Consider the following 27504-nt stretch of genomic DNA (forward strand, 5'->3'; position numbering starts at 1 on the left):
AAAACAGGATATTGGAAATCCAGGTTCAGTTTCAGATATAAAGTTGTCATTTAAAACTATAACAAACATTCAAAACAATATATGCTCCCAAAGGGAGAGAGGAGGGAAGAAAAGGAAGAAATACTGGGAAATAATACTGGCCAATTTATACTGTTATATTATGTGTATGCATAAATATGTAAAAACAAATCCCACCATTATGTACAACTATAATGCAACAATATGCAAAAAGTACATTCTTTACGATTAAAGATTAGATGCCATTCTAATATTATATTGAATTATTAATAAAAGCCCATACCAAAAAAATGAATTAGTTTTTTATAATCAGTAATAAAATTTTGGCTTGGGAAAACAAAATATTTCAAGATATTGACAGCTTTCCTTCAACAGACACACACACATATATGTATTTGGTGCTAGGGAGTGAACCCAGGGGCACTTTACTACTGATCTACATCCCTATTTATTTTTAATTTTGAGAGAGGGTCTTGTTAAGTTGCTTGGGGCCTTGCTAAATTACTGAGGCTAGCCTTGAACTTGCAATCCTCCTGTCTCTCTAGTTGCTGGGATCACAGGTGTGTACCACCATACCCAGATAGAGAACAAAGATATTTTCAAAAATAAGTTTCCCTTTCTTAAATACTATATGCCAGTTCCCTTAATATTTTGGGGGAAAAATGAATGTTTTTCCTGGAAACATCAATAGTGTTGATAAAATAAATAATTTAATATTGGGTTTCCTCGAGGTTAAAAAAATGTATTATACAGCTTTTAAAAACTAAAGCTAATTAACTCTTCTAAAATTATTTGGATTTTCCTAGTTAACTAGGAACATATGCATCACTATTGAAACTATTTAAAATATAGATTGTTGTAAAAAAGACCCAAATATCAAATTTAAAATGTCTTACATTTTCATTTCTCTTGAGGAGATCGTCATCATTATAAAGAGGCAAGCTTGTCACCATCCATCCAGTGCATAATTTAATTGCACCCATTAACTGTGGACTCCCTGCAAACACAGCTGCAATTGGAGCTTGCCTTCTGCAAAGAACCAAAAGATTCACACAATGAAAGGTAAGTATACTATTAAGTTCAGCAATTTACAACTCTGAAATACAAAGTAACTTACAATGTATAACACTAAAATTTCTCTATCAATTTTCATTTATGAATTCCTTAAAAAGAAAGACTCAGCACTTACAATATGCCAAGCACTGTTTTGAATACTTAAATATAGAAGTTTTTTTTAAAAAAGAGGGAGGAGGAGGAGACAATAAAAATAAAGTTATGTCACATGGCAATAATGCTATAAAAGATAATCCAGAATAGATAATGATAAGAATATACTATTGAATTTATAGTGATAACACTATAAATTATCAAATTCATCTTTTGCAAACATTAACCACCACAACATAACTCCTTTCAGATTAATTTACACTCCTACTCCTTTCTCTGTTTTGCCCTACATGATTCCAGATAACATATGTAGGACCTCTCTAACCTGAATCATCATCTAAAGGCCCAGACAGATGCTACTTACAAGGTGGGAAACCTACAAACAGGTCCTAAATGCATGCATCTATATATATTTGCAGTGCTGGGTATCAAACCTAGGGCCTCACACCTGGTTCACCTCTACCATTAAGCTGTACCCTCCAGCCCTCCCTTCACTTATTTATTCACTTCATGTATTCAATGTTCAGCACCTACCCATGTCTAAGCATAGTATCAAGTTCTGAAAATAAAGAAATGGAACCTTGTCACTGTGCTCAGGGAGCACTCATTAGTGAGGAAATACATACAAGACAAAACAATTACACCACAAAAAGACATCCAACTGTCCAGGCCATTGTTATATTTTTGAAAATATTACAATAAATCACATACATCAATGTTGACTTCCTCTTTTGTTAATGATAGCACAAGACTGTACAGTCAGTGCATCCTCATAGTAATCACAATTCACAAAAGGTATTAATTAGCAATAGTTAAGGGTGATTTAAAGAAAACAATTCTTTACCAGGCACACAGCTATAAAACCAGTAGTTTGGGAGGTTAAGACAGGAGAACAGTTAAAATCCAGTTAAATCCAAGTTAAAATCCAGCCTCAGCAACTCAGCAAGACCCTAAGCAACTTAGTAAGACTCTGTCTCTAAATAAAATACAAAAAACGACTGAGGATGTGGCTCAGTGGTTAAGCACTCCTGGGTTCAGTCCCCAGTACCAAAAGGAAAAAAGAAAATTTTTATATATTTTTATATATACAAGGAAGATCTTTACAGTAAAGACATTATAAAGACCTAGTCTCATATCTACATACTTATTCTATAAGCCGATTCCTTATTTCTAGAAACATCTTTTGTCTTTCTTCTTCGTATTTTCCTGTATTTCATTCCTTTTTGATATTTTTATTTCTTTGTTTACATCTTTAATAATTTCAATGTAATTATCTTATAGCTTCTAACCATGGGATAGGCTGATTACAAAAATGGACATAACAAATCCTCTTCTTATAGCCATGATCATAAAGGGAATGCTGGTCTTGATCATGTAATTTGCTTTAGCCAATTAGAAAATAACAAACACAATGTACATACAAATTTAAAACACATTTGACATTAAAACTTGCCCTCTCTTTTTGTTCTTGGTAACTCTACAACTACTATCTTATGAACAAACTCATCCTAATACACTAGACATATGGACAAATTAATTTGATCCCTTCGCCTAGTCAACACCAGATATGTGAAAGAGTTCACACCAGGTTATCCAGTTCCACCTGAGCTGGCCCAGACCAGGAGAAACCTCTCTGAAAATTGTGCCAAATAATAAATGTTTACTGCTTATAAGCCAAGAAGTTTTGTGGCAGTCTGATACATAACAAACACTGGATGACACAAATTTCATTTTCAGAAATTGGCAGAGGTCTAATGCTGCTGTTTATCACAAATATTAGCTGATACTTGCTGTGTTGAATTGTTACCTCATGTGTTTTGTAACTTTAGAGCTCACCTTCATGCAACTTTATGAAATCCTATGCAGCCTGGGTTTTATTTATCAGATATGCTAGCCAAACCCAGGACCACTTTTTTTTGAACTGGGGAACATTGAGCCCAGGGGTGCTTAACCACCGAACCACATCCCCCTGTCCTTTTATTTATTTATTTATTTTTAATTTTGAGGGTCTTGCTAATTTGCTGATACTGGCATTGAATCTGTGATCCTCCTGCCTCAGCTTTCCAAATCCCTGAAAATACAGGGGTATGTCATGTGTTGCACTTGGCACTCCAGTACCAGTTTTAATGCCAATTTCTTGATTGGGGTTTCCTAGACTAGAAAAGTATAATTTCAAATTATAAGTCCACATGAATTCAGATCCACTGCTACAAATTTAGAAAGGAAATTTTTTTGACCAAGAGTTGAAGCCAAGAGAGAAATACTTTCTTATCTTTTTCTATTACTTGGTGGATATTTTGTTATTAGATTCTTTCAGTGACAGCATAACCTTTTGAAAGTCCCTGGGTTATATATAAATGTGTTAAGCAGGGGTCTCAGTTCCAATTCTCTTGCTTCTAGAGGCCAAGACCACACCACCTGTTCTGCTTAGGCATTAAAATATAAATCCCTTGGTACTAAGACTGGCAATCAACTGTTAATTCACCTCCAGTCAACAATAAAAGAAGCATTTTCTTGATGCTTCTAAACATTCCTTTTTATTTCATATTTCTAGGTGTTTGATGTTAGAAGTCTCTAATCTCACTTATCAACGTCGTATTTTCAAGTCCACAGAAGTCAGTTTCATTAGAAAATAGAATCACAAAGTTCAGTCAACACTAAGTATGCCTAAAAATCATGGTGATAAAATTGCTGAGTTTTATGAGAAATTGGAAAAGTATTAATTCATTATTTCCCTTGAATCCATTAGATAGCATGCAATAATTAGTTAATAGTTTAACAAACAGTCTTGGATAGTTCAATTCTTACTTTATCCAGGTCATAAGTTCCACTGTATCTGGGTCATAGAATTCCTGTAGTTCCGTTAATTCTGTCATTAATCTTGGAAAGAACTAAAATGCAAAACAAATCCCCAAAAGATGTAAGTAATTAGAAAGTTTAGAATTTCTCCAAAGTATCTCAAAAGACTAAAAGAGTTAATTTGAGGCAAATAATACAACAATGTTTTCATGACAAAAATGTCATTGATCTCTTTGCTTTCTTTCAGTGACCTGCTCATTCTTCTCAATCCAAATAATAATCTTATGGTTGATGCACTGCCTAGACTCAATAAATAATTTTATCAATATCAAACAATTAATCATCAGTTCTGTATTTTATGCACACATACTAAACAAGTGAACAAATTTTACTTACTAATAAAACTTGTAAGTTTACTGGCAAGTAGTTTCATTTACATTATGATAAACCAAAGAATTTATATTATATTATAGATATTAAAATGAAGCGAATATTTTTAAACATTAAGACCTATTTTTCAGCAATTTCCTTTGCCAATTAGATACTGAATTTACAATCTTATTAGACTACAAAAAACAATATCACATGGCATTCTAAAAATGTAGTGGGTCTTCTGTTATAACTTTAAAAAAAAAAAAGCATTAGTAACAACATCACACTTTGTTGTAATAGTTTTTTATTTATTTATTTTTTGGTCGGGGGGTACCAGGGATTTAACCCAGGGGCACTATAACACTGAGCTATACCCCCAGTTCTTATTTTTTATTTTGAAACAGGGTCTCCCTAAATTTTGTAGGACTTCATTAAGTTGCTGAGGCTGACCTTGAACTTGTGATCCTCCTGCCTTGTCTCTCCAGTGGCTGGGATTACTGGCGTTTACCACCATGTCCGGCTTAGAATAGTATTCTTGATAAAAATTTCCTACACACATATATAAATTTATCATTACCAGCCAGGCACAGTGGTGCATGTCTGTAATTCCAGCAGCTTGGCAGGCTGAGGCAGGAGGATTATAAGTTCAAAGCCCGCCTTGCAACTCAGCAAGGCCACAAGCAACTTAGTCAGACCCTGTCTCAAAATAAAAAAAAATAAATAAATGAAAAAAACACATTATCTTGTACACTTCAGTAATTTAAGCTTCTGGTTTTCTTACCTCTTTCCATAAACTGAGACCTATTATAGTGGGCACAGCCATGCTCAGAATAAGAGCCTGAAATATCAAAGCAAAAAGGGTTATAGGTAAATATGAGTATACTTTAGAGATACTAGCAATGACTCTATGATCAACTGAATATCCTTTTAGTTATAAAAATTCCAATAATAGAAAGTGAAGCCAGTGAGATGAGGGATAATTAAAGAGTTTCAAACACTAACCAAGAGGTAAAGTGAGACACACATATTTACTACATAAATTTATAGCAGAGCATCAAAAAAGTAATGCTCATAATATTTCAAATAGTCAATCAATATTTGAAAATTTGTCAGGGACTTATGCCATTAAGAGTCTGAAAATAATTCTGAATTGCTATATGAAAAGCTAACAACAACAATAAGAAGACAATGAGCCAGGCAGGGTGGCACGTGCCTGTAATCCCAGCAATTTGGGAAGCTGAGGCAGGTGGATCGCGAATTTGAGGCCAGCCTCAGCAACTTAGCAAGGACCTAAGCAACTCAGTGAGACCCTTTTTCAAAAAAAGCAGGGGCTGGACTGGGGATGTAGCTCAGTGTTAAAAAGCCCCAGGGTTCAATCCCTAGTATGGGGGAAAGTAACAAAAAATAGCTAATAAATATACTAGTATGTTAAAATAAGAATGTATAAATTCTGGGAATAAGACTGGCAAAATATTATTTTTTTTGGGGGGGGAGGATTTGGTATCAGGGATTGAACTCAAGATCACTGAGCCACAATCCCAGATCTATTTTTTATTTTATTTAGACACAGGGTTTCACTGAGTTGCTTAGCACCTCCCTTTTGCTGAGGCTGGCTTTGAACTTGCGATCCTCCTGTCTCAGCCTCCTGAGCTGCTGGGATTACAGGTATGCATTGGCTAACATGTACCTGGCTAACATGATTATTATTAAACATAACTCATCTTCCTGCCAAAACCAGTTCTTCCTACTGTCCCTTGTCTATTGTTAACCTAATAAACAATGATCCACAGTCATACAAACCAGAAACCTAGAAAATACCATCATTTCTACCTTATTTTTTTTTGGGGGGGTGAGGGTACCAGGGATTTAACCCAGGGTGCTTTACTAGTGAGCCACATCCCCAGACCTTTTTTTTTTTTTTTTTTGGTACCAGGGACTCAGGGGCACTCAACCACTGAGCCATATGCCTAGCTTTATTTTGTATTTTGTTTAGAGATAGGGTCTCACTGAGTTGCTTAGGGTCTTGCCGTTGCTAAGACTAGCTTTGAACTCTCAGCCTCCTGATCCGCTGAGATTACGGATGTGTGCCACAGCACCTGGCTCCCAGACCTTTTTATTCTTAATTTTTGAGACAGGGTCTCATTAAAATTGCTTAAGGGCCTTGCTAAAATTCCTGAGGCTGGCCTTGAACTTGCAATCCTCCTGACACAGCTTCCTGAACTGCTAGTATTATAGGTTTGTGCCACCTCACCCAACTCATTCCCCCAATACTTAATCAAGCACTGAGTCTTATTAATCTTTTTCTAACTACTTTTTTTTTTCATTCTAATATAGCACAGTATTTTTTCTTTTGTCAATGTGGCAAGAGTGTTAATCAAGCAGGCTTTTGTTTGACATTACTGCTTAAACCCAGGGGCACTTTACCACTAAACTATATCACTCGCCCTTTTTATTTATTTATTTTAAATTTTAAGTTGCTAGGGCCTTGCTAAATTGCTAAGGATGGCCTCAAATTTGTGAGCCTCCTGTCTCAGTCTCATGAGTTGCTAGGATTATAGACATGCACTACTGTAACAAGCTCTCAAATAGGTTTTGGAGTCCAGATAAACCGGGATGTGAATGTTATGTGATGTTTATTTATGGTTTTCACATATAAAAGCTATATTATCTTAAACAAGTTATTTAAACAATTTTAAGCTTAGTGTCTTTTTCTTCAGAGATAACAAAACTTAGTACTGAATACCACATGAAATGCTTTAAAACAGAATCTGACACATAGTGAACTTTCAATAAATTGATACCTGTGTTAATTTCATCTACATGGCCTTTAAGCCTATCCTTAAAGAATTTTAAGAGTGAGCTAAGAGAAAATAGTTTGATTCTTATTCCTTATGAGACATAAAAGTCTCAATGCCAGGCTGGGGATATAGTTCATTTGGTAGAATGCTTGCCTCACATGGATAAGTCAATCCCCAGCATCTCACACACACACACACACAAAATAAACAAAATCTCAATGCCTTTCTACTGCCCATTAAAGACCAAGCTCTATTATATGATAATGGAGGCCACCATAACCTAATCATTTTTAAAATATTTATTTATTTTTTAGTTGTAGGTGGACACAATTCCTTTATTTTATTTTTATGTGGTGCTAAGGATCGAACCCAATGCCTCACGTGCACTACGTGAGCACTCTACCACTGAGCCACAACCCCAGCCCATAACCTCATCATTTGACCACACTTATACTTCATGCTTTGTGCCAGTAAGACTAACTTTTTTGCTCATTTATTTCTTTTGATTGCATCATGTTCTGTTGGGGGAGATGTTAGGGTCGTAAACAAGCCAAGATGGCGCCTGGCACTTTGCCAGAGGGAGTGGTTTGAGAAGTAATGCCAGCGAGCCATTAAGATGATAGAGATTCCTTAATGACTGACTGCTATGTCTAGATTATGTCAATTAAGTTAAGCTGTGTAATCATTAAGACGATGATTCCTTATTGGTTGACTGCTGTACCTAGTTTATGTTAATTAAGAACAAGCTGTGTATTCAGTTATGTATATATACCCCTACTATCCTACAATAAACGGCTCCACTCCCACTGCATCAACCTTCACAAGTTCCTTGTCACCCCACCCCCGTTAGTTTGCCCAGCCAGACTGCAGCAATGTTCTTTTATCTTCTTCTGTTTATTCCTTTCACCATGAATACCTTTTTTTTTCTTCATTTGCTTCATAACTCATCATCTTTCAAATTTCAAACTGGAAAGTCACCTTTGAATCCCTAAAAATAAATAAACTAACCCTTCTCTATGTTCTAATAGCACCCTACGAATACTTTTTTTGTGATATGCTGGGGAAAGAATCAAAAGCCTCAAGCTAACTATGTTTTATCTTTATTTCTTTTGACAAGCATATAGCAGGCACAATGAAAATGTTTCAGTACAACAAAAAACATACCATAGTTCTAAATCAAACCAAAAAAGATCTTTAATTTTTATAAGGTGGGTATGGTGGTGCACACCTGTAGTTCAGCTTTTTGAGAGACTAAGGAAAATCAATTGATCCCAAGAGTTTAGAGCCAATCTAGGCAACCCAGCAAGACCCTCTTAAAAATAAAATAAAGACCACCACCACATTACCTTTAATTTTTTTTTTTTTTTTAAGCAGGGCAGCTACTTGGAAAGTTGAGGCCAGCCTGGGCAAAACTGTCTCCAAAAAAAAAATGGCTAAGGATGTAGGGTAAAGTGCTTGCCTAATATGTGTGAGGCTCTGAGTATATTATCCTAATACCAGAAAAATAAATAAATTAATAAATTTAAAAACTTTAATTCATTTCAGCTCAAGAGCAGTTAGGGAAAAAAATAGATAAAAATAATTCCTTATGGTTTCTCATAATACTGATTCACTTATATTTTTACCTTATATTTTTAAGTTGTATAGACTGAAATGCATTGATTTTACAATCAGAAATTATACAACAATGTTTTTCATAGGACCTGTTCTTCCACCTGGAAGTCACTGCGTGACTTATTCAGACTATATTGGATTGTATTCAATATGGTTTCTATTTATTAGCATTTGATACTACATAACTGGAAAAGAAACAAGTATTTAACACAAAGAAACAATGGCTCACCAACAATATTGGGTGTATAGTTCTTAATCGAAGCCACTTGAAAAGTGTCATCCAAAGTTCAGGGGAACATACACCAAATGCTGCTAACATGCACACATAAGGAGTCCAAATATATTTCAGGCTAGAAAAAATAAAAAAGAGTAATACATAAGGCATCCCATAACCATCATTATCTGACTTTTCTAAGTTCTTTCCTATTACAACAAAAATACCAAAACATTAAGGGAGAATGAAAAAACTTAGTCGGCACAGATGTTATGGCACACATCTATAATTCCAGCAACTTCGAAGGCTGAGGCAGAAAGATCTCAAGGCCGGGCTCAGCAACTTAGTGAGACTCTTACTCAAAATAACAAAAATAAAAAGGGTAGAGGATGTGGCTTGGTGGTAAAGAAACCTTGGGTTCAACTCCCAGTGCCAAGATAAGAAAAAAAAATTGTTAAAAACAATGGACATTATTTATTTATTTATATGTGGTGCTGAGAATTAAACCCAGTGCCTCACACATGATAGACAAGTGCTCTACCACTGACCCATAACCCCAGCACAGAAAAAAAAATTACCAATAGATTGTTACCCAATTCTTACATAATAAAACATGAGTTACCAAATGAGGATAAAATAAAAGCATTCACATTGATGCAGGTATAGCAAGATTGTACTCTTAGAGAGAATATAACTCTTTTCAGAATGAAATTCACCAGAACTTATTGAAAATTTAAAGTAATCTAAGATAAGCAATACCATTTCTGTAATTTAGCCTATAGACATACTAGCATAACTATATAAAGATATTATGCAACTGTTTTAATTATAGCATATGCTATTTTTAATAGAAAATTTAGAAAAATCCTGTGTCCTTGGATATAAATAAAATACAAAAAGCAAAATAAAAATCTTCATGTAGAGCGTTCCCTAGTTTTTTGCTTTTCCTTTTTTTTTTTTTTTTTTTCCTGGTACCAGGGATTAAACCCAAGGGTGCTTAACCACCAGGCCACATCCTCAGCCCCTCTTTTTTCTTAAAATATATTTATTTTTTAGTTGTAGTTGAACACAATACCTTTATTTTACTTATTTATTTTTATGTGGTGCTGAGAATTGAACCCAGGACCTTGCACGTGCTAGGCAAATGCTCTACTGCTGAGCCAAAACCCCAGCCCTCCTCAGCCCTTTTTATATTTTATTAGAGATAGGGTCTGAGTTGCTTAGGGCCTACTAAATTGCTGAGGCTGTGTTTGAACTCACAATCGTCCTGCCTCAGCCTCCCAAATCCCTGGGATTATAGGTGTGCATCATTGCACCTGCACCTGGTTTTCTTTTTCTTTTGTTAAATGTGGATATATGATATAATGCCTGGAAAGTAGGATGTTATTTTTTAACTTCATATATTTCTTTTTTTTTAATTTATTTTTTAGTTGTAGGTGGACATAATATTTTTATTCTATCTTTATGTGGTGCTGAGGTTTAAACCCAGTGCCTCATGTGTGCTAGGCAAGCACTCTATCACTGAGCCACAACCCCAGCTCCTAACTTCATATATTTCTATACTATATATATTTCTATATTATTCTATATTTATTATAATCTATTTGCTACTTTTGAGATTAATTTTTTAAAAAGCAAGGATCTGTACTGGCTGTGGTGGTATATGCCTATAATCCCAGCTACTCAGGGGGATGAAAGAGGAGGATCACAAGTTTGAAGTCAGCCTTGATAACTAAGCAAGACCTTGTCTCAAAATAAAAAAATAATGCTTTTTCCGCATCTATCGAGATGATCATATGGTTCTTATTTTTAAGTCTATTGATGTGGTGAATAACTATTATTGATTTCCGTATATTGAACCAGCCTTGCATCCCAGGGATGAATCCTACTTGATCATGGTGCACAATTTTTTTGATATGTTTTTTTATCCGATTCGCCAGAATTTTATTGAGGATTTTTGTATCTAGGTTCATTAGAGATATTGGTCTGTAGTTTTCTTTCTTTGAAGTGTCTTTGTCTGGTTTAGGAATCAGGGTGATGTTGGCCTCGTAGAATGAATTTGGAAGTTCTCCCTCTTTTTCTATCATGAGTTCAAAGCCAGCCTCAGCAAAAGTGAGGCACTAAGCAACTCAGTGAGACCCTGTCTCTAAATAAAATATAAAATAGGGCTGGGGATGTGGCTCAGTGGTTGAGTGCCTCAGAGTTCAATCCCCAGTCCCCCACCTCAACCCCGAAAAGAAAACAAAAAGAGCCTGTCTTCAGAGGAAATAGTAAAAACTGAAGATGGAAGAGGAAGAGCTAGAGTATAACTGTGGTAATTAATGCTGAGGAGAACAACCAGACCCTTCCATGAAATATTTGTTGGTGTTAAACTCAGATAAGACTAGAAGAATGTGAGGTCAGATATAAAAATCAAATCTCATGGTTTTGTAAAACAGCAAAACTATGAAATAAAAAAATATTCATTTATTTAATAATGAACATTGACTGATCATCTACTGTAAGCTAACCAAAGTAACAGAAAAGAAGACAAAAAAGTCATGGCAATAGCTCTCAAGGAGCTCTTTCTCAAAATGAAATAAAACCAAACAGGGCATGTACAACTATAGTACACCAATTAAAAAAGATGAAAAAAAAGAGGAAGCAAATAGGAAATAGATATAAGAAAAATTACATAAAGTCTAGGGTTAGGTAAAAGTGAAATAACTAAATATAGTTTATATAGATAAATATAGTTAAAATATATAAATAAATATAGTATAGTATAAATATAGTTAAAAAACTGAATGCTGAGCTGAAGGTGTAGCTTAATGGTAGAGGACTTGCCTAGCACAAGTGACGTCTGGGTTCAATTCCTCAGCACTGCACACACACAAAAAGTATCATAACCTAGGCCTTGAGAGAAGTGGCAGACACACATAGAATACGTACTAGTAAAGACAGAAACTGTATTAATTTTCTGGGGGGAAGGGTCAACCAATATCTCCTCCCAACTTCACCACTTCCGAAAATATCAACCTGTTCTTCCAGTTAGCTAGAATAAATACTAGGGTTGCTTGACGGTAACAGAGGGCACCATTCACGCTGAGTTATATGTATACTACCATCCCTGGAATACAATACATCTCTGCTCTAAGGATCAGTCCATTGGTGCCAAACCCACTGGTTGATGCCAGTTCCATGGAAGTGAAGGTCTCCTTCCCTTCCGTACCATTTTATTGTAAGAGTAACATTTCTATCTTTTATCTTTACTCTGTCCTCCAATTCAACCAAATGCTAGATGAATCTTTTTCAAACAACTCTAAGATACTTTCTGTTAAAAAATCCTCAGTGTAGCCTAGCATGGTGGCACCTGTAGTCCCAGCTACTTGGGAGGCTGAGGCTGGAAGATAACTTGAGTGCCAGAGTTTGGGCCCAAGAATTTGGGCAACTTGGACAACACAGTGAGACCCATCCCTATTTTTTTTTAAAAAAACTAGAAACTTCTAAAGATGGTAACATTTCCCTCTTTCATTTTAAAAAAAAAGATGAGGGCTGTGGGTATAGCTCAATGGTAGAGCTAGCATGCGAGAGGCCCCAGGTTCAATCTAACATCACAGAAAAAAAAAAGAAACAAGAAAGGGATGAGATATTCTTATATTTACAGATATTACAATATGAGAATAACTAACTCTAATTAATAGGCAAAAAGCCTCATGTATTCTTTCTTTATACTTTTTAAAAATTTTTTAATTGTAGTGGGACACAACATCTTTATTTCACTTGTTTATTTTATTTTTTTTATGTGGTGCCTAGGATCGAACCCAGGGTCTCACATGTGCAAGGCAAGTGCTCTACCGCTGAGCCACAACTCCAGCCCTCTTTATACTTATTTTCAGGCTTCTTACTGCACTAGTAAAGGATTAACCTTGCCCGAAGAAGAGATATGACTGTTGCCTTCCACTCCTAGGAAGCAACTAACCTCTTATCTGCTTAGAGTATCTCTGTTTAACTGGGATGTTGGGGTATACCTGAGAGTTTATGCTAACAATGTGACTTATGGTGGGGGCCTTGGGCCACACAGGTAGTCAACCACATTATGTGACAAAGCCTCAATAAAAACTGAACAATGGCTCAGCTGAATTTCCTTGATTGACAATATTCTGTGTATAATGTCATGCACTGTTCCTGAGAAAAACAGGCACTGTCTGCACAACTTTACTGGGAGGTGACAACTGGTTTTCTGTGCCCTGGTGTCTCCTGGGCATAGAAGTAAGAGTAGATATAGGGAATCCTGAATGCTGCATTTATCCTCTTAGACCGTGAGCTTCTGGAGAAGAGGAATTCCATCTTATATACTTTCATATCTCTCACCATTGCTAAGAGTGACTTTTATTGGAAATCTAGAAACTTCTGTTCAGTGAGTATGTTCTTTTTCTCTTCCTGGGGATTGAACCCAGGAGCACTCTACTACTGAGTTATATCCCCAGTCTTTGAGATGGGTCTCACTAAATTGCTGGGGTTGGCCTTGAACTTGTGATACTGTTGCTTCAGTCTCCCAGGTGGCTGGGATTACAGGAATGCACCACTGCACCCTGCTCTTTCAATGTTTTAATTAAATTTATTAACAAGTTGGTGTGATTTTCAATAGGAGCAGGAATAAGAGGAGTTTGAAAATTAAAGATTTAAAAATAGTGTGAGATATGTTCCAAGCAATCAAACCCCTAAAGAATTATGATATAACATATATGAATATGAATATAGTCACATGCTGCATAGTGATGTTTTGGTAAATGATGGACTACATGTATGACAGGGATCCAGTAATATTATATCACCTAGAGAAATTATACTAGGCTTAGGTTGTGGGAGCATACTCTATGAAGTTTGCACAATTTAACAATGCATTTCTTAGGATGCACCCAGACATTAAGTGACATATGACTATATATAAATACTGATTTGCCAAAACAAATTTATGAAGGTATGCAGAACATTAAAATTATCAAGCAAATAAAACGGAAATATTCTATCTTTCCGGGAACAGTGCACACCTGTAATCCCAGCAGCATGGAAGGCTGAGACAGGAGGAGCAAGAGTTCAAAGCTAAGACTCAGCAACAGTGAGGCGCTAAGCAACTCAGTGAGACCCTTTCTCTAAATGAAATACAAAATAGGGCTGGGGATGTGGCTGAGTGATCGAGTGCCCCTGAGTTAAATCCCTGGTACCTAAAAAAAAAAAGAAAGAAATATCCTATCTTATTGTACATTAAATGGAATCCCACTTATATTTCACTGAAGGTTCATTTGCCATTTAAAAGCAATTTTTTAAAAATAAGGAGAGTAAAAGGATAAAAGAAACAAATAATAACCCTAAAGTCCTCAACAAGTTCTATTGCAAACTCAATGCACTTCAGCCACACTGAGCCCCATGTCATTTCCCCCAACAATGTGCCATGTTCCGTCTCACTGCAAAGTTTGTCATATGCTAGTCTCTCTACCTGGAATACTCTTCCCTCTTCTGTTTACCAACTTCACTCTTTCTTAACTTTCAGGTCTCACCTCAAGCATCTTTTCCTTAAGAGAGCCTTTCTGATCTCTTTAAACCAAATTCTGTTTTTTCAGCGTTCTCACCTCACCATTTACCTCTCCTTTAATCATTATGATATAATATAAATTTTTAAAAAATATTTATTTTTAGTTGTAGATGGACACAAAATCCTTATTTTATTTTATGTGGTGCTGAGGATCGAACCCAGGGTCTCAAATGTGCTAGGCGAGAGCTCTACTGCTGAGCCACAACCCCAGCTCTACCTTGGAACATTCAATGTTTTTGAACACATTAATGAATAATAAAACATCAGTTCACTATCCCATAAAGATCACCTGTAAACTCCAGTTATATAAGAAAATTTACAAGTTTTAAGTTATTACAAAGTTTTATGAATGTATTTTTGAATGTACCCACTTATTATCATTAGGAAGAAAAATCTTCGTAAAAAACAAACAGATAAAGTAAACTTACCCTTCTATAACCATTGCAAGAGAACCCAATAAAATAGTGTGAATTACATGATATATTATTTCTGGTCTTTCTCCAATTCGTCCATCTTCAAGAGTAACAGTTTCTTTCAGGGATTTACCACTATAGAAACGAAATGTTTTTTAATACCTTCAGAATATATATTTGAAAAATCAAAGATACACTATTTATCATCTTTGAAAGTCATACTTAAAATTTTAAGCTTTTTATAATAAAAAAGTATAGGTGGCTGGGTACAGTGGTGCACACCTCTAATGCCAGCAATTTGGGCGGCTGAGGCAGGAGGATCACAAATTCGAAGCTACCATTTGCAACTTAGCGAAACCCAATCTCAAAAAGTTAAAAAAAAAAAAAAAAAAAAAAAGCTGGGGATATAGCTCAGTGATAGAGCATTCCTGGGTTCAATCCCCAGTAGCCCCCCCCCAAAAAGAAAAAAAGATGGTCCTTAAAATTTGAAAGTCTATTCTGCTAGTCAAATATCTAGCATATATCTCCAAGTCTTTGCTAATATCTTTTTTTCTAATTTTTTTGTTATTGATGGACCTTTATTTTATTCATTTATTTATATGTGGTATTGAGAATTGAACCCAGTGCCTCACACATGATGCAAGTGCTCAACCACTGAGCCACAACCCTGGCCCTGTTAATATCTTTTAGAGCCTAAAGACAACTGACTCTAAGAAGACTGTGGATGAATTTTCAGACTACATATGAATTTTAAATTCCTTTTCCAAGACAAATTATGACTCACTTAACGATTACTAAGCCAATATAGTTAAATAATATAAATAAGATCTTAAGATCAAGAAATTACATAAAACCTTTCAAATATGATAAACAAATAGTTAAACACTGTAACAATTCAAAAATCACTTAAACTACTAGTTCATTTCAATTAGTAGAAGAAATCATTCTTAGATTCAATAAAATCTGAATAAATTACTAAATGAGTCTATAAAAATTTAACCTATTATTTAAATATTACTCCCATATGAAACCAGGACTCTACATATCTAAATGTATAAAACTAAACATAAATTTTTCTGATCAATAATAATGCCCAATGAAGAGAAAATAGAATTGGAAGCTCTAAACCAAATATAGAACTAGAGGGCATGGTGGTGCATACCTGAAGCTGAAGTCCCTGCTACTCAGGAGGCTGAGGCAGGAGGATTACTTAACTCCAGGAATTTAAGGCCAGCCTGGACAACACAGGACAACCCCATCTCTTAAGAAAATCAAAAATAAAAGAGGTAGGGTCTAGAGCATTCAGAAGGCCTTGGTTTCAATCCCCAGTACTAGAAAATACACACCCACATACATACAGAAAGGATATTGAAAGTAAATATTTTAGCTAGGCATGGTGGCAAATGCCTACAATCCTAGCAACTTGGAAGGCTAAGGAAGAAGAATGGCAAGTTCAAGGCCAGCCTCACCAACTTAGCGAGACCCAAAGCAACCTAGTAAGACCCTATCTCAAAATAAAAAATAAAAAGGGCTGGGGATGTGGTTCAGAGGTTAAGCACCCTTTAGTTCAACCCCCAGTAAGTAACTAACTAACCAAATAAATTTAAATATCATATATTTCCATAACATATTAGTAATGGGATTGATTCTTAGAAGAACTTACTTAATTCTCCTAATAATAACTTGTGTCATAGAAAGAAGACAAATTATTAAGACTAAAATATAGAATGGTAATAAAGAAGATTGTGTCAATCGCAAAAAAAAATCTTGAGATGGTGCCTGGAGGGACTCTTGACAGAGGAGCCAATTCATTGTAAAATTCCTATAGAAGACAAAAAGCATGATATTAAAACCTCAATTGTTTAAGGTACTGGATATAAAAGTAATTTTTAAAATCTCAGTAAAAACTAAGACAAAACATATTTATTAAGTTGATTTACTTACAATAACAAGGTTCCATTTTTTATAAATAAAGATAACATTCATAACCCTCCTCTAGAAAGCACGTACTTTCATCACAACTGCTCCAATAAATGTAAAACTGTTTATTTTTATTACCAAATAATATAACCATCTCTGAAGCCCAATAAATTCTGGGGGGATTTATGATTTCTATTTTTATCCAGAAGACAACAAAAAATTCAGCTATTAGGTGTCCCCCAAAAGTTCATGTGTGAGACAATGCAAGAAGATTTACAGGTGAAATGATTGGGTTATGAGAACCCAATCAGTGAATTAATTCCTTGATAGGAATTAACTGGTAACTGAAAGCAAGTAGAGTGTGGCTGGAGGAGGTAGGTCACTGGGGGCATGCCTTTGGGGTTTATATTTTGTTGTGGTCAAGAGAGCTCTTTCCCTTTGCTTCCTCGTGTGATGTCCTTAGCTGTGTTCCTCTGTCATGCCCTTCTGCCATGATGTTCTGCCTTATCTTAAGCCCAGTCAGTCGTTTATGAATTGAGACCTCTGACACTGTGAGCCCCAAATAAATTTCTCCTCCTCAAATTGTTCTGTCAGGTCTTTTGGTCACAGCAGTGAAAAAGTTGACTAAAACTCCAACCTCTATGTCTACATTGATCAATATGAAAGCTACTAGACACAGGAGGCTATGGAACACTTGAGATGTGGCTAATTCAAATTGAGAGATACTTTAAATACAAAAATACTCTGAAGATTTCCAAGAAAACAAAATGCAAAAAAGAACAAAATAACTTAACAACAATTCCTATAGTTTATACATTAATATGATATTTTCTATGTGCTTAAAGAAAATACATTATTACAACTAATCACTTGTTTCTTTTACTTTTTTAATATGGCTATTAGAAAATTACAATTATATACATGGTTCATAGTGATAAATGTAACTCAACAAGCACCCATTTTAAACAGTGATTTCTATTTAATAAGACAAAAATTATAAAATTTGAATTATACTCTTTAGAGCTATAAGAATTAAGATAAACTTTTTGACCCTAAGGCTAAGTATGATCAATAACACTCCTAGTTACATGTATTTTTATATGTATCCTTACTTCTAATCCATCTCCAACCTCCAATCCTCAATTCCTAAATGAAGTGATGTTTAGGAGTGCTCAATGGACTGAAAATGCCTACACTTCACAAATCACTGAATTTAGGATAGAAGTTTAAAGTTTAACAATGTATCAGATACAGCTGTCTTTGTTTTTTTTGGTGTCAGGGATTAAACCCAGGGGCACTTAGCCACTGAAACACAATCCCAGCCCCCACTCCCCCCGCTTTTTTTTGCCTTTATTTTTATTTATTAATTTTATGTGGTGCTGAGGATTGAACTCAGGGCCTCGCACGTGCCAGGCAAGTGCTCTACTGCTCAGCCACAACCCTAGTCCCCCTTTTTGTTTGTTATTTTGAGATAGGGTCTTGGTAAGTTGCTGAGGGTCTTACTAAATTGCTGAGGCTGGCCTTGAACTTGCAATCCTCTTGCCTTGGCCTCCCTAGCTGCTGGGATTATAGGCATGCACCACCATGCCTAGTTTAGACACAGCAGTCTTAAAGGGGTTACCATCAAAATATCTTGCAGCACCAGGCATTATGGCACAGGTTTGTAATCTCAGAGACCTGAAAGGCTGAGGCAAGAGGACTGAAAGTTCAAAATCAATCTTAGCAATTTAGCAACGCCCATTTTTTCCCTATATATTATAATATCCCAAATTACTCATTTTCTAAGCAATATATAATTAGGTATATTGTCCTTCTATTGAGTATTTTGTTCCTTATTTTCTAAGTAAACTTACATAATCTAAAATCTAAACTTAGGTAAAATTACATAATCTAAAACTTACTTAGTCATATTTAGTCCAAATTTTACTTCAAGGAATTTCAGCATGTGTCCATTTTCTTTGTGTGGTACAAACATCTAAAAGAGAAAAACAGTAGTTTAACAAAGAAATACTAGCTATAGTTATAGCAATATACATTTTCCCTAATTATCAGAGACAGAAAATACAGCAGGACTACAAAAATATAAATTAAAATAATACATGGCAAAAATATGAAGCAAGATTACTGTAATAGATTAGATTGCTGAAAAAAGCAATCATATTACCTTATTATGCTTAAGCATAAAAATTATAATGGATAGTAAGAATATTTCGACCTTATTCCACCTGACTCAAGTAACTAATCAACTTTTCTGAATATTTTTTATTTGTCTTAAATTACTTACTACTAATTGGGTAATATTGACATTTTATTTCTTTTCTTTTTAATTTTTTTTTAGTTGTTGATAGACCTTTATTTATTTATACGTGGTGCTGAGAATCAAACCCAGTGCCTCACACATGCCAGGCAAGTGCGCTACCGCTGAGCCCCAGCCCCAGCCCAATAATAACCATTTTAAATTAAATTGAAAACAAAGTGTATTTCCTTCCTTCCTTGCTCCCTCCCTCCCTCCCTCCCTCCTTCTCTCCCTTCCTTCCTTCCTTTGTTTAAAGTATATGGAGAAAAGAAAAGAATCCTATTTTCTCACCCAATGTGCTAGTGATAATCATTGTTCGACTCAAAATTGTGCTGATAACTAGGTGTGATGGTGCACACCTGTAATCCTAGCTACTTGGGAGGCAAGACGGAAAGATTACTTGAGCACAGGAATTTGAGTTCAGCAAGGGCAACACGGCAAGACTCCATATCAAATAAATAAATGAAAATTATACTATATAAACTCTATTACTTTGCTATCTTATTATTTTCATTAAAATTTATTAATATATTTCATTTTTCAACTCTACTACATGAAAATAAGACAGAATTACTTACCTTCATTATAATATTCAATGTCACTGTCAGAGTGCACACCAAGTAAAAATTAATCACTTTCATTATTTTAGCTATAAAAGTTCCTTTCTTCACATTCAGCTATGGGGAAAAAATAATATGAAAAACGACTTAGTAATTTAGAAACTGCCAGGTATGGTGGTACATGCCTGTTAATTCCAGTCACTGGGGAGGCTGAGGCAGGGGGATCACAAGTTTGAGACTAGCCTCAGAAACTCAGAAATACCCACCTCAAAATAATAAATAAATGGCACATGCCTATAATCCCAGTGGCTCAAGAGGCTGAGGCAGGAGTATCCAAATTCAAAACCAGCCTCAGCAACTTAGAAAGTTTCAGAACAACTGAGCAAGACCCTGTCTCAAATAAAAAATAAAAAGAGTAGGGATGTATTTAAGTGCCTATGGGTTTAATGCTCAGTACCAAAAATAAAAAATAAAAATAAAAAAGGGCTTGGGATGTAGCTCAATGGTAAAGAACCCTTGGAGTCAATCCCTAGTACCACTGAAAAAAAATTTAATAAGAATGATAGAAAGGCAATGTTAATTACCTGAAGGCACTTAGTAAGCATTAAGGCTGCTACTAAACTTAATAAAGGAGATACCAATAAAGCTGGATTCTCAAACTGCAGTAAATATCCCAGAAAGAGAGAAAATATATAGATTTTATATACTTCATGAACCTGTTGGAACAAAAATAAAATGAGAATTAAGTAAATTTTATTGTATTTCTTTTTATTAGTTTTGTTTAGGATAGATCTGACTGCATTTGTACCATAAATTCTATACTACAACTTAAGAGTGTTATGAAATGTTTAATTTGTATTTTTAATGTTTTGGCTTATAATACCCTTGTCACTTTCTTCTTAGAACTCTCCAGAAACAAGGTAAGAAACTTCAAAATCCTAAATATTGAAATCAGACTAGAAGAACCTTCTTTAAGGTTCTTCATTTTGTTTACCCTAACCAAGTGTGTGAAAATATAGGGCCATGGAATATGCCATTGCAGAAAACTATTTTTATCTACATTTATGCTACATCTACATTTCTTCTTTTCCAGTTGGTTCCCCTTCATCAATAGAAAACGCTAGAAGCAAAGTGCAAGGCTGGACAAGGAAAGAGTAGCCTGCTCTTCCCTCTTGCTTCCTATTGTCTTAGGATTCCCCTGAGCCACATTTATGTAATACTTCTTTATCCCAACATCTATTCCTTCCTATTGAAGCTCTGAGTGCAGTTGAAGTTGTTCCAACACTTGAAAAACCAACTTCATCACATCCTCCAGATTTAGAGACCCAGGACCTGCTGGCCAAACCTCTATCTTCAGAGACCTAAACTCCAACAACAAAGGCCCTTTATTTGAGCCCAGAGACACCACCAAAGCTAAGCAGTAGTCCTCCTCAGAATCCTGAGTTTCAGTTCCCTGGAGTCCCTCCTTTAATTTTTTGCACTTTAATAACTCCATATTCTTCACTTCACTCCTTTAGCACTAATGGTGGTAGCTACTTCCTGTAGTGAATACCTTCATGATACTTATTACCTCTTATTACCATTTCAATCAATCAATTAATAAATAAATGACTTTAAACTTGTTTAATAACTGTTTTGGGGTTTTTTTTTTTTTGGGGGGGGGGGTGTATGGGTTTTTTTTCTGGAGTTGGGTAGTGAACTGAGGGCCTTGCCTGGCACACCCTCTGCCACTGAATGTTATCTCCAACTTGTTTAACAAATCATGTTAAATTCCCTCTGTTTAAATAACTTAAATCTTGATACTCATCAGGATTCTGAACCAGCTGAGTGTATGGGATGAATAAACAAAAGAAAGGTGTTAAGACACAACACTGCAAAAAAATGTATTCTCTGGGTTTAAATTCATCGTTTCAAAATGTCATCATACCTTGTCACTTTGGTCCATTGAAAAGATATCTAGCAGGAACAGAGATATTGCTTGAAGAAACAAGAGATAATGGCTATACTCCCACATCATCATAAAGGTGTAAGTTGAAGCACTCATCAACAAGTAGCAAAACCTCTAGGAAAAACAAAAGAAAGAAACTATGTATCAGTAGCTTTATTATTATAAAACCCCATGAGTTTGTTACCTCAAAATTACATTTCTGTTATTGGGTCAACTTTAAGCCATATGAATTCTTCAAACTATTTTTAAATCACATAATTCTCACTAAATCCTTACAATAATAATAAGGCACTCTCTAGAGAAATCAACCATTTGTCCTTCAACATCCCATTGATTTTTTTTTGGTATTAGGGACTGAACTCATGGGCACTCCACCACTGAGCCATATCCCCAGCCCTATTTTGTATTTTATTTAGAGACAGGGTCTCACTGAGTTGCTTAGTGCCTTGCTGTTGCTGAGGCTGGCTTTGAACTTGCGATTCTCCTGCCTCAGCCTCCAGCCGCTGGGATTACAGGCATGTGCCACCATGCCTGGCAACATCACGTGGAAAAAATCTCAGTATGACAAAGTGAAAAAAATAAAAGAAGAAAAATCAGTACAAATATCCTTTATTCCCAAAGAGGTAAAGCAATAAATATAAGAAAATGGTGGCTTTTATTAGACTTGAATAGTGAACTTTTGTTAAATGTGGAAGTAACTCTTTTCGCTCTGAAAATAATATTTTTATTTCCTTGGAGATTCATATTTTCCTAAAAACTATCATTTAAAGAATCTATGTGTCAGCCTAAACTAAGCCCTGATTTTTACTCTTTTCATTTCCTTTTAACAAAAGTATGGTCTTATCTTTTCCAATGCTTGGACTATAAAACATATAAACTCAGCTGTTTTCTTCTACCAAATACTAAACAGGAATTTCATTTCCCTTGCTTGAAATATTCCTGGATAAAATCAATTGTATCCTTCCAATGCCATCTCCCAAATGATCCCTTAGTGAGTAACCAAGTCTTTGACAAATCCATTGTTATGTAGCATATTTCAAACAACAGTCTTTCCTTCCTCTATGAATCTGCTCCGCACCCCCTCAATTTCTCCACTGGCTGGAGTGTCAAATGATCTTATTCTGATAAGAACATCAAAGGAACAGGACAATAAAGTCAATTAAGAAGGCTAAGAACTGTGTTCATTAAAACTAAATTTTTCATACTCAGCTGACTATACCCAATGACAAATTTTGGAGTAAGAAATACCCCAGTCATCAGCAGATAAAACAAACTTCCAGTATCCTGAAAAAAATTAAGACCAGAGAAGACTGGGGATGTAGCTTAGTGGTAGAATGCTTTACCTAGCATTCACAAGGCCCTGGGTTCAGTCCCCAGTACCAGGGGGAGAGGGTGAATTAAGACCAGAGATCAAAATGTAAGTGATGGCAAAATTCCATCTGCTGATCAAATAATTCCAACTACAAAGTTCAGAAAGGCTCCACATTGATAAAACACATAAGCTTCTGTTCTTCCTATCACCACAGCTATCTATAGGAAAAGTATCCTGGAAAACTTTGTTTTATTATTTTTAGTTATACATGACAGTAAAATCTATTTTGATATATTTATACAACATAGAATATACCTTACTCTAATTAGGATCCTAGTCTTGTCATGTACACAAGGCTGAGAGTTACCATGGTGTATTCATACATATACATAGGAAAGTTATACCACTGTCTTTTGGAAAGTTTTTAATGTGGAATCACCAGGACTATAATAACCAGGCCTTGAAACCATCAACCCCAGAGAAACCAGTTTCAGAAATCAATAAAGGATAAAATCTTGATCCAGCCCAATTAACCTACTGGCCATATGGAAATTACTTTGGGGATTCTGGGGAAAAGCTACAACACAATAAACAAAAATATTGATGCTAAGAATCTATTCTCAAATAATATGCAGCAAAAATAAGCCATGCACATAGAAATATTGTCAAACACATTTGGACACTTAGCTAAGTTTTTCCTTTCCCTGAATAGTTTCAAAGTTCTCTGTACAGTCTTGTTCACCCCTTGCTCAATTTCTTAAAAGTATTCCTTACTGTGCCTGGAGTGTGAAAACACACACACACGCACATATGTATGTGTGTGTATGTATACATGCACACATATATGATGTAAGTGTACATAATATGTATGTGTGTGTATACACACACACACACACACACACACACATATATGTGATATAAGTGACACATTAAATAGATTTCAGTAATCAACCAGATAACTGCACTAAAGATCTGAGCTTGTATAACCTCATGCAACAACTGGGATTACAGGATCTAGACTCAAGAATGAGAGGAAAAGCACAAGATATTTGATTTTAAAAGTTCAAGTGATTGGAATGCTACTGAGCAATGACAATAATAAGTACTGACACATGTAACTCAGATGGAGCAAAGCATAATGAAAAACAATCCAATCTCAAAGGGTTACATACTTCTTGATTCCATTTTTCTAAACTTTCAAAGTGACAAAATTATGCTGATAGCAGATCAGTGATTGACAATATTAGAGTGAGAACATGTGACTATAAAGAAGTAATATGAAGGAGTCTCTTGAGGATAATGGGAAAACTCTGTACCTTGATTTTTAATGATGGTTTCTCAAATCTACATATGTGATAAAAATTCATACAACTATGCACCCTTCACCCGAAAGGGAGCACATGCAAAACCTGTTGAAATCCAAAGGTCTGTACCTGAATTAATAGTACTGTATCACTGTCAAATCCTGGTTTTGAGAATGTATTGTGTTATTATTATTGAGGGAAGATGAGTGAGGAGTACATGAAAATTCTCCATACTATTTTTGTAATTTCTTGTGAATCTTATTTAAGCTAAAAATACAGAGAGGGGAGGGATGTAGAATGAACATAATTGAAATATTAGGCAGTTTTGTTTCTTGAAAAACCGGGTTGTTAAACTGAAAGAGTTAAGAATATACCTTAGTTAAGCCCCCCCCCCCCGCACTGTATTTTTTATAGATGCCTTGATATTCTTACTCTTCTGTTCCTTTTTTTTTTTTTTTTGCAGTGCTGGAGATTAAGCCCGGGGTCTCTTGCATGCTAGGCACATATTCTACCACTGAGCTATATCCACAACCCTTATTCTTATCCTTTTAACACTTACATATTGATATGTTGCTCTTATTGTATACTCTTCTGGACCAGATGAGTTACTGGCTAGTTATATAAGTTATAAATACAATTCTGCCCTCCTGCCCCATTATTTTAACATTAAGAGAGAAAAAGAGAGTGGGGAGTTGGAGATACTATGGATTACTTTCAAAGCGCGAAAATGAATTGTGGTTAAATTAAAAAAGAAAAACAAAAAATAAAACTATAAACTGATCCTGGATTCTTTTAAACACAGAAGGTCCTTTTCCAGGTGGATTTAGAAACCACATGTGAGGGAAGATTACTGTGCTAGAAGATGGAAGAAACTGGCAGGAGAGAGTAGAGATCTTCCTACCTCTATCTGAAAACTCTCAATTTATACTTTGTGTTAATAAAATAGAACAAATGGTCAGATACAGTGGCACATGCCTGTAATTCTAGCAGCTTCTCCTGAGGCAGGAGGACTGCAAGCTCAAGACCAGCCTCAGCAACTCAGGAAGGCCCTAAGCAACTTGATGAGATCTTGCCTCAAATGTAAATAAATAAACTAAGGGCTGGGGATGTAGCTCAGTGGTTTAGCACCCTTGAGTTTAATCCATAGTGCCCCTCACCCCTCAAAAAGGAAACAAATTAGGACAATGCATAGCACAATAATATGGCAATGAAAAAGGATATTCTGAAAAATAATATAGTTTAGGAAAAACTCCTTTTAAAATAATTAAACCTTTTTTAGGCAACAGAAGTTACCTAAAAAGGTAGTAAAAGGAGCATAGGCATTTTGCTGTGCTAAACTGTCTTATTCAAAAACTGAAGAACTATTCTTCCTTAGGAGATAACTCATAATCTAACAGAAAAATACTCAATTATAGACTCTGTAACTTCTATACAAAATATTCTTGTTCAAAGGCTCCTTATTAAAAAAAAAAAGGAAAATTACAAATCTGCAATATGTTCATGTTACTTTACATACAAAGAAAACTAGTTATAGAAATTAAATAATAAAATTTGCTAAGCTCAGGACACTTGTCACCACTGAAATGAAAGAACAGTATTTGTTCAGAGATTTCAAAAAGGAACCAGTAGTGCATCCTGTGTCTGAGACAAAGGCCTCTTAATAGAGACCTTTTCTTAGTCCCTCTAGTCTCGTTTCATAGCCAGGAATTCTTAACTCAAGATCAACAGAACAAAGGATCCCTACATTTCAGTCAGTCTCTACTAGTTGCCTTTGTAATCACATTCATTTTATTTTATGCATTTAAAATCTTTTTTCTGAGACAGGGTCTGTAAGTTTCATTCAATTGCAAAAAGGTTTGTGGCAACAACCAAGTAAGAATCTAAACTATCTGGGACAATTGCCTGAAACTTTCTTTTCTTTCTTTCTTTTTTTTTTAGTTATAGTTGGACACAATACCTTTATTTTATTTATTTATTTTTATGTGGTGCTGAGGATTGAACCCAGGGCCTCGCACATGCTAGGCGAGTGCTCTACCTCTGAGCCACAACCCCAGCTCGCCTGAAACTTTCACTACTCTACCTACATCTCAGTCACAGAAAACATGTGCGTAAACAGAATATGCAGTGCTATCAGCAAAGTTTACACAGCTGTAATCTGTGGTCACTCTTCATATCTTCATTAATATTTCTTTAAATATTAATAATATTCAATTAAATTATATATCTGTAAAGTTCCAAGAGAAGTAGTAAAATACCAGTGAGATGGGCTGATTTTCAAAATAAGATATTCCTCATGTATTTGTCTAATAACTACATTAAAAAATATAACATCTTTGTTTTCCTAAAAATAATTTGCTGTCAGTCAATTACAGAACAACATTATACAAAAACTACCTAATTATATCCTTTACTATGTAGTATCTGGGCCTAACTTAATATAACTTAATTATGACTAACTTAAAAATTATGTACCACATTTGTAATACATCAGAATTAACTATGATGGATCAGATTTGTGTCTTACCTCTGCATAAGAATTTAAGTTGCATTTTAAATAGCCTGTAAGTGCAGCAACTTGACAGGCGAAATATGGTAGTGCCCAGTTTTCTCTTAAAGGAATGGAGTATTCAATTCTTGTTGTATCTACCCTAAAATAAACCACAAATGAACAGCAAAATAAGACATTGTATATGTGTAAAACTATACTTTTCAAAGCACTTTCACACATATCTCATTGTTCTCAACAACAATACTGTGAGGTTACCTATATAGCATTTTGGGGCAAATTAACGATTTCCCCACCCCCACTCCCCAACCAAGAGGAAGAATGCTTCTGTGTTCTACTTGGTGAACCGATGGGCCTTGGTGAGAATGTGCAAACGGCATGCCTTTTCTGGGTGGATATTACCCCAAACTAAAGCACACTGATCTGCCCCTCCCTTCCCTTCTATTAACCAGATGGCTGTCCTTCTCTAGAGCACAATCTGCATTACATAATTGGTGGCCTGGCAGATCCAAAGTTCTTACTTGCCTTTACAAAGGAATATGAACCTCAGAGATATGATGTGACTTAATCGTATGCTAGTAGGTGGCATAAATGGGATTATAATGCATACCATTTGATACCTAGTTCAATAATGTTTTCCATTAACAGGCTACCTGAAATTAACTTCATAGTAGTTTTTATATATATA

The 27504-nt window shown here is 35.2% G+C and overlaps 1 protein-coding gene across 6 annotated transcripts in view; it reads right to left on the bottom strand.

The window, feature by feature from the left end:
* Positions 1-27504, bottom strand: part of Dpy19l4 (dpy-19 like 4) — a 64957-nt gene that overhangs the window by 13258 nt on the left and 24195 nt on the right. For 4 of the 6 annotated variants that reach the window (XM_027953045.2, XM_071602234.1, XM_071602238.1 and 1 more), the window contains 11 exons: positions 26835-26958; positions 21674-21808; positions 20331-20462; positions 19765-19863; positions 18792-18865; positions 16634-16792; positions 14986-15105; positions 8998-9118; positions 5138-5194; positions 3994-4076; positions 915-1047 (listed from right to left, as the gene is read on the bottom strand). In XM_027953045.2, the coding sequence (XP_027808846.1) occupies positions 915-1047; positions 3994-4076; positions 5138-5194; positions 8998-9118; positions 14986-15105; positions 16634-16792; positions 18792-18865; positions 19765-19863; positions 20331-20462; positions 21674-21808; positions 26835-26958 (1237 nt within the window). The remainder of the gene's footprint in view (positions 1-914; positions 1048-3993; positions 4077-5137; positions 5195-8997; positions 9119-14985; positions 15106-16633; positions 16793-18791; positions 18866-19764; positions 19864-20330; positions 20463-21673; positions 21809-26834; positions 26959-27504) is intronic. The other 2 variants (XM_071602236.1, XM_071602235.1) reach the window with 2 other exon arrangements.

Source organism: Marmota flaviventris, chromosome 15, assembly GCF_047511675.1.
Source record: "Marmota flaviventris isolate mMarFla1 chromosome 15, mMarFla1.hap1, whole genome shotgun sequence".
NCBI lineage: Eukaryota > Metazoa > Chordata > Mammalia > Rodentia > Sciuridae > Marmota > Marmota flaviventris.